Source organism: Camellia sinensis, chromosome 15 (assembly GCF_055761805.1).
Source record: "Camellia sinensis isolate YWXY chromosome 15, ASM5576180v1, whole genome shotgun sequence".
In the NCBI taxonomy this organism is placed as follows: Eukaryota; Viridiplantae; Streptophyta; class Magnoliopsida; order Ericales; family Theaceae; genus Camellia; species Camellia sinensis.
The window spans coordinates 45,618,516-45,627,062 of NC_138975.1; the positions used below are offsets into that span (position 1 = coordinate 45,618,516).

The 8,547-nt window shown below is 33.5% G+C and overlaps 1 protein-coding gene across 1 annotated transcript; it reads right to left on the minus strand.

Annotated features, from left to right (window-relative positions):
* Positions 1–6,483: 6,483 nt before the first annotated feature.
* On the minus strand, positions 6,484–7,146 carry LOC145812960 (uncharacterized). The gene has a single exon (XM_082908215.1). The coding sequence runs from the start codon at positions 7,144–7,146 to the stop codon at positions 6,484–6,486; it is 663 nt and encodes a 220-aa protein (XP_082764341.1).
* Between the last annotated feature and the right edge of the window lie 1,401 nt (positions 7,147–8,547).

The following is an 8,547-nucleotide window of genomic DNA, read 5'->3' on the forward strand; positions in this document are numbered from 1 at the left end:
TAAATGTTGCAATCAAGCTGAAAACATGTTAGCAAAGTTTGGATTTGGATCTCGTTGGTTACGATGGATGAAAACTTGTGTTTCCTCTGCTAAGATATCCGTTTTGGTGAATGGGTTACCAACATCTGAGTTTTGTCCACAAAGAGGCCTGAGGCAAGGAGACCCATTGTCACTATTCTTATTCAACATTGTAGCAGAAGGTCTTAATATTTTGCTGAACAGAGCTTGACAGCTGGGTCTAATTCAAGGGGCTGGGGTGGGCTCTAGTGGGCTAAGAATCACGCACTTGCAATTTGCGGATGATACGATTTTGTTCTGTAATGCGGATAAAGAGGAGGTGGGCAACATTAAAAGAATTCTAAGATGCTTTGAGATTGTATTAGGTCTGAGAATTAATTATCACAAGAGTGTCTTCTGTGGGATTGGGGTAGATGAGGGTTTGATGCAGGAGTTTGCTTCTTCACTAAATTGTCGCCACCATAAATTGCCTCTAAAATACTTGGGGCTTCCTTTGGGGGCTAATCCCAGCAGGAGGAGCACTTGGAAACCTGTTCTTGATAAGTTCAAACAAAAAATTGTCCACATGGAAGAGAAGGTTGTTATCTTTTGCTGGGCACTTAACTCTTATTAAATCAGTTATGTCTAATTTGCCCATCTATTATCTCTCACTGTTTAGAATCCCTGCTGGAGTGGCAAAGGAAATTGAGAGAATGCAATCTGCATTTCTTTGGGGTGGATCCGATCTTAGAAGGAAAATTCATATCGTCCGATGGGAGGTGGTTTCTAAAAATAAGAAATTAGGTGGGTTAGGGTTGAGGAGGATAAAAAGTTTCAATCAATGTCTCTTGCTGAAATGGTGGTGGAGATTTGGTGTAGAGAATAAATCCCTTTGAAAGGAAGTGATTTGCTCCAAGTATGTGTCATTGGATGGAAGATGGACACCACAGTTAATAGGCAGAGAATCCAAGATCTGGTCGGATATTATTCAAGCTGTACTGTCCAATTCAGAGCTGCACCACTTTTATATTTCTAATTCTCAGATTGTTCTGGGGGATGGGAGGAGAGTTCGATTTTGGAGAGACAAGTGGGTGTGTAATGTATGCCTAATGGAGTAATTCCCAAGGCTCTTTTCCTTATCTAATGATAAAAATGGTGTGGTAAGAGTGTTTTTTGAAAAAAGAGAAGAGAATGGTGGCTGGAACATGGACTTCAGAAGACCTCTGTTGGTATGGGAGGAGGAAGAAGCTAACAGACTTTTTCATTTGCTGAATTCTGCACCAATTCTGTGTAATTCCAGATCTGATGAGCTCATATGGGGTGTAGACCCATATAATCTTTTCTCTGTTTCCTCAGTACATCTTTGGAGTGAATCAAATCTGGGACCTATACTACCAGTGGCTACTTCAATTTGGAATAATTTCGCTCCTCCAAAAGTTCAATGTTTTTGGTGGATGGCTTGGCTGGGTAAGATTAAAACTTCGAGTTTCCTCCATAGAATTGGAATTCTAACAGGGAATGTAAATCTGGATTGTGTCTTCTGTCATAATGAGATTGAAACTGCGGAACATACTCTATTGTACTGTCATTTCGTTTGGTTGCTTTGGTCCAACATTGTCCGTTGGTGGGGTATGCAATGGGTGCTACCAGGTTCAGTGAATGGACTGTTGAATTGGTGGGATGGTTGTAGAATGAAGAAGCTGGAAAAGAAAATTTGGAAGGTTCTTCCTCTGGCTATCCTCTGGTCTACATGGAAGCATCGAAATGATTGCATCTTTAATGGCTCTCAACCAAACTTGGAAGACCTGTGTGAAATAGTGAAGGTTCGTGTAGCTATGTGGCTTAAAGCCTCACCAACTCAGGTGGAGCTTTCTATTAATGACCTGGTCTTTAACCTACCACAGGTGAAGTTCTGCATTAGAAATGGAGGTTGAGTGAAAAAGTGTTTGTTTGGTTGGTTGGTTGTTGGTATGATTGGTGGTCATGGTAGTTTAGAGCTGGCCAGGTCTCATGTGTTTTTGTGCATACATTGTAATTCTGTTTCTGGTTATAAGCTACAGAGTTAGCTCCAAATAAAAATTGTGTATCATGCTACTGCTGTAATATGCCTGATGCTGATCTGGGTTGAACAGTAGTGTCCTAGAGTCTAATATAGTGTTCAAGAATCTGCCTTGGACTATTGGGCATGTTGGTCTTGATCTGCTGTAATGTAGAATGCTGCCTTGGTCTGCTGTTGTGTCCTACTGCCTAGCAGTCTTGCATTGCTGTGAGGTTATGTTCATCCTCTGCTGGTTAGCTGATATGGTTTGCTGATGGAAGCAAGGAAGAAGAGTTCATCCTCTGCTGGTTAGCTAATATGATATGGGCTGGTTATTTGATTACTTCTCTATCTCTCTTTGTTTTTGGTGTTTTGATTCTGAGAATGACTGCTGCTGGTGTCTGCCAGATGATGTCTAGCAGCATAGCAGCATTGGTTTGGTGTTTTGTTCTGTCGCTCTCGTTGGTTCCTCACCAACTCGGGGGTGCTTGCAAATGATAGGATGGGCTTTGTGGTGCCAACCTAGTTGGGATCATTTAGCTCATTGTGATGCTCCTGCACTCCTATTTTCTTTATTGGTGTAATTTAATCTGTACCTTGTACTTGTTTTCATCAATAAAGTTTCTTTTTTGCTGATAAAAAAAAAGCTGACTCAACTTTAAAGTTAAGTAGGCCGAAAAAAAGCTCATATAGTTGCAGTCCAAATGATCCATAGTGGAAGAGAATGGTGAGGCGAGATGAGAGCGATGCGGCCATGGCACATCCCAGTTATATTTTTTTCAAAATTACTATAATAGACCCTTAAATTTGAATAATTCTCATATTGAGTCACTATTTTATAAGTATGTCTACAATATATACATGTGATGGCTATCAATTATTTCACATATTACACAAGAGGGTCCATTAATCTAATAATTATTTTTTTTAACATTTATGTAAAAAATCATTTGAGTAGTAATTTAGCATAAGCAACCTTAAATTTTTGTACATTTGCCATGCCCTTACAAGAAGCTAACTTAATTTTTTACAGCAGACTTACCTTAACCCCTTCCTAAACAAAATTTATGTTGTACAAATTGTGTAAATAAAACAAACAGATTCATATTTAATAATTTAAATTATAGAATAAGAACTCATGCTAGTAATTACAATTAGATGAACATAAATACATAACAAGACAAGACAAGACAATAAAAGAAATCAACCGAAACCTGTGTGATACTATAGTTTCCTTAAAACAGATTCGCCGCCTCATCGTGGGTGCTAGAGATATGTCGGTATCTGTCTTTCAAGATACAACGATTTAGAACCCGCTAACACAGAAGCACCTTTTGTTAGCTTCGGCGAACTAACAACTGCAACATTCTCTCACACAGAAACAATAATATTATAGGAGCAGACTGACTATAATATGAGAGTAAAAATTTCTGTGCGTAACCAAGAAAAATGACCTCCTTTTATACACAATGGGAGAGAGAGAAGAAACCTCCTAGCCATGAAGGCTGGTAACAAATACAGTCAATTACTCCTGCAAAACTGATGGAGTAATGCACAAAACTGATGAGGAATAAGTGTGTGAGCTACACACTCTATATATACATGTGTATATATCTGCAGCCACCAAACAGACTTGGCCCAAAAAGATTAGGTTGGTGGACCACCAATCAGTATTTTAAGCAAATCTTAAGGGGTGTATTTGTATCTTACTCAAAAAAAAATTTCATTTTTTATTCCAGTTTAACAATTCAGTATTCGATTTTTTGAAGTTACTTTTTCAATTTTCAGTTTTATCATATCACCTTAACCTCTATTTTGTTTTGATGTAAAATACTTTATATTAAAAAAAAAAATTTATTTTTTATTTTTTTCTATTTTGATTTTCTACAAAATATATATGTATATATTATTTTCATTGGTGTTCACTATAAATTCTAATTGTCATGTTTACTCAACTCAGAATTTTATTCACCCAAGAAAACTCAGAATTTTACTTCCAGACAACTAAAAATTTGAATAGTCAATTTACATAATTAAAAAAAATTAGTATCACATTACTCTACTCTTACATTGGCCCTTTTTTAATTGGAAAACAATGATACATTCTTGTATTTTTTTGCTTGGCATCAATATACTTTTATTTTTGCTAATGAAAACGTATTTTTTAAAGGTTTATTTATTATGATTTTTTTTTTTTACAATTTGTTACTCCTTGTTGGAGTGTGAAACAAAATTTTCCCCAAATGTATAAATAGCCTTAATTCTCTTGTCATTTGAAAGAAATTCCCCCCCCCCCTATATATACTAGGGTATGCCCGTACATAAAGGCACGGTGAAAATATTGTTGAAATGAAAATGTAATTAAATATAAAATTATTGGGTTAAAATGTAAATATAAATAGATGATCCGTATGGTTTTGGATTTTCAAATGATTTTTTTAATTAGATTTTTGAAAAGAATTTGTCAAACTTAAAATTTTGTTTGGTTGTATATATTAAAAATAATTTTTACAAATTTAAAATTCAAAACTTACTTGGTTTTGGAGTTTCCAAAAAATAGTTTTTAAATTTTTAATTTGTATTTTATTATTTTTAGTGAACTTTTTAATATTTTAATTAATATTTTTCACTTTTCAGATCCACTCAATTTAAATATTTTGCATTATAAAATTTAGAGAGATGCAGAAATTAAAAAAAATTAGACCCTCCTTGCTACAAACTTAACGATAAACATATAAAAACTGTCCAATTGAATTTAACAATAAGTTTTGCTATAAATTTTTATTTTTAACAATAAGCAAGTTTCAATAATATCATTGTGCTTGATATAGTATTTGAACTCAAATTCTCAATGCAAAAATAGTTGCGTTTTTGTTTGTCAAATAGAAATTTAAAGGGCAAAAAATGGTATGGTCCATGATTAGTAGTGCTGAAGGCAATGTGATGGAAATTGCTACAATTCATCAAGAAAATGTGAAAATAGTGATGACACAATTATTACCTTGGCCAAGAAAATGTAAAAATAGTGATGACATAAATGCAAACAAAAATATAAGATTTACTATTATAGTATTTTTGTTTTTGTAACTCACCTGCAATTTGCAATAGAAAATAAGCATTTTATTTTCCTGGCCAACAACAGTACCCAAAATAAATTTCTATATTCCACATTTTTTTAGATAGTGAGTTTTGGTTGAAATAAAGAAGAGAGATCTCATGGCTATAGTTTTGCATCAATTTAATCTAATGGTTGAAATCTACAAATTTTTATGGTTTGGTTGTCAGTTTACTATGCAGAAAATTAAATAAATGAAAAATAAATAAATTCTATGCTACTTGGTGAATAAATCAATTTAAACATAAATTTTCCAAATTTATAGGTAAACGAAATAGTGAAAAGAAAACACATAAATGCTACGTAAAATTCAAGCACAACAAAAGTATAAGATTTTAAATGAGCAACAAAATGTAAGTCCTACAACACAGAAACATATAATAAAGATCAGACGGAAATACGCCAGCCAATGCTCTACAATAGAAAAAAATAAATAACAAATTAAGCACACCAGCTAATGCTCTGCAATACAAAAAAAAAAAAAAAAAAAAAAATTGCCAAATAACAAATTAAGCACACTTGCCAGTGCTCTGCAATACAAAAAAAATATTCCAAATAACAAATTAAACACACCAGCCAGTGCTCTGCAATACAAAAAAAAAAAAAAATGCACCACCCTTCTTGATAAAAATATATATGGAGGCAAAAATTCAAATTCAACCAAATAAAAATATAATTAGTTTTCTTTAACCTAATTCAAGAGCATATTAGGAAGAAAAAACAAAAAACAAAAAAGACTATATCACCTAGTGTGTCACATTTACAAAACAAACTCATAGGAGAAGTCAATAATTCAAATGAATATTATCTAATATACATCTAAACTTAGTTATAAATTTCACATAGATAAAAGGCTTTACAAAACTATTGTAAGTAATAAAATTCACATCGATAGGAAACTTTATAAAATCTAGATTGTAACTAGTATATGTACGCTTTTCACAAAAATAAATATGATCTTCAAACTTGTTCTTTCTTAGAAATCCTAGGAGCGCCTCATCACTTTCCAAAAAGTCTTATCAACTTGTATATATCCCCAGTGAGGAGCATGCATGACAATTTACTAATTTCTGAAAATAAAAAAAGTTAGTATATTAGTAAAAGAAAATCTATATATATATATATATCAAAACACTTTCAAATTGAAATTACGTTGTTACATCTCCATCGAAGCAATCTAATTGTATTTATCTTTTTGAGCTCCATATATTTTTTAACCCAATCCTACAAAAGTTGACATATTTTAAAAATAACAATTTGTAATCAATAGAAACAAATTTATCAATAAATAAATTGTACCTTTTGACAAAAGTGGTTTGATCCATAAGTAACACTATAACAAAATTTCAGGATAAACAATATTTGTAGTAGAATCTAGCTCATCATTGGGAAGGAGGTCACTTATACGATCAAAAGATGTGCATCTAGATACGGCCACATACGGTTGCCCATGACTAAACACTGGTATGCGCAAATCAACTCCAACAAATTTCATAGATTGCCCTTGAGATTTATTAATGGTCAGAGCATATGCCAATCGAACTGGAAATTGATGTCTTGTCATTCGGAAATGCATTTTTGAAGAAGACGATGTCAAGGATATCCTTGGTATGAATACCAAATTGCCAAATTTTTCTCCAGTTAAAATTTGAGCTTCAATTGTGCGAGTATTGCATCTGGAAACCAACAATCTTGTGCCATTGTACAATCCATCTTTTGGTGCAATATTTCTTAACAACATTATAGGACAACCCACTTTCAACTCTACCATAAAAGCCGGTAGCCCAGGAGGATTAAATGAATTTAAATATTCATTAGGATATCTATTTATTATAGTACGATCAATTTCATCATCTTCAGACATCTTGTCTGTTGCCAGATAAGTATATGTATTACCGGAAAAAATATTTAATGCGGCAGTATTGATAGCACTGATATCATCATTCCGTGCAGAAAGAATTGTACGTTCAGTTAAAAATGTTGCAGTCGATGCCATTGCCACATCTAGTTGCGGCTAAACCTCTGAGATTATGTCTGTTAGATCTTGGCATTTGTGTATTGTTGATGGAAGTTTAACAATTTCTTGAGGATTGGTCCCAATCTATTTATAAAAATAAATAAAAAATAGTAAGTAAAATCAATTAAAGTACATAAACGTAAATGTATTTCGTCAATTTAAAAGAACCATATAATAGAGAAAAAGTTTGAAAAAATATTACCTCCATCAAGAATTTTGCAATAGCATTTCCAAGATTTGCATGATTCAAGCCCATGTTCAAATTTAAAGACAAAACATGTATATCCTTCCATAGAAAAGAGTGTCTTAATGATGCATTCACAATTTGCTCATCGACTCCTTCGGTTATAACTGGTAAGATTTGTCAAAAATCTCCACCATGAACAACAGTGACATCCCCAAATGGCTTTTCACTATCACAAGTGTCCCGAAGTGTGCGATCAGCTACTTCAACACAATGTCTATGCTACATAGTAACTTCATCCCAGATTATAAGTTTTGTTTCTCTAAACAATTTTGCTTGTAATGATTGCTTGCTAAATCCATAAATTGAATTTTCCAATACATCCAACGGAATGGAAAATGTTGAATAAGCAGTATGACCTCCTACCAATAACAATGATGCAATTCTAAATGAAGCCACAGTAATAACAATATGGCCAAGGTTGCAACACTTCAAAGCAATCGCATTGTACAAAAACGTCTTCCCTATTCTGGCACCTCTAATCAAAAAGAAAATAGTTCCTTTATTTTCAAAGACTGAGAAAATGATTGCATCATAAGGTGTTCGTTGATCATTGTTGAGGTGATCAATAATAATTTCTGCATCTGCCTGTTGTGCCTCATTCTATAGTTGTTGATGTTCGAATATCAACCTGTTACCAACTACGACACTCTAATTTGTAGAAGGTTGTGGCATTGGCGGAAAGTTAATTAAACTTTTTCCCGATTCTTGGAGCATTTGATTCAAAAGATATAGACCATAGTCTTCAATTTGAGCCTCAGTTGGTTCAGAAATAGCAAACAATGTTCGAATCTTATATGCAAGATCATCACATATATGCATTGAAAATTGATTTCATAACGCATATGGTTGCAGTGGAGAGCACTGAGTAAGAATAATAGTAAACAATCTTCTCAATTGATAACCAGTTTTCATAACTGCAGGCTCTTTAAGGCATTGTATCCATTCTTCATCATCTTCTAAAAGTCCTCTTGCAACACATGCTGATTTAAACGTATCATGCAAAACATTGTTGACTGTGTGTAAGCATTGAAATGATTTTGGTCCTTTGACAACAGTTAATAACAACACAAATAAAATCTTTCACCACAATTAGGCCTAACAAAGTACATTCTACCGATTGCATATCCCTGCTG

Coding starts and splice junctions, on each gene's coding strand:
- LOC145812960 (XM_082908215.1), bottom strand. CDS start 7,146: ATGGCATCGACTGCAACATTTTTAACTGAACGTACAATTCTTTCTGCA.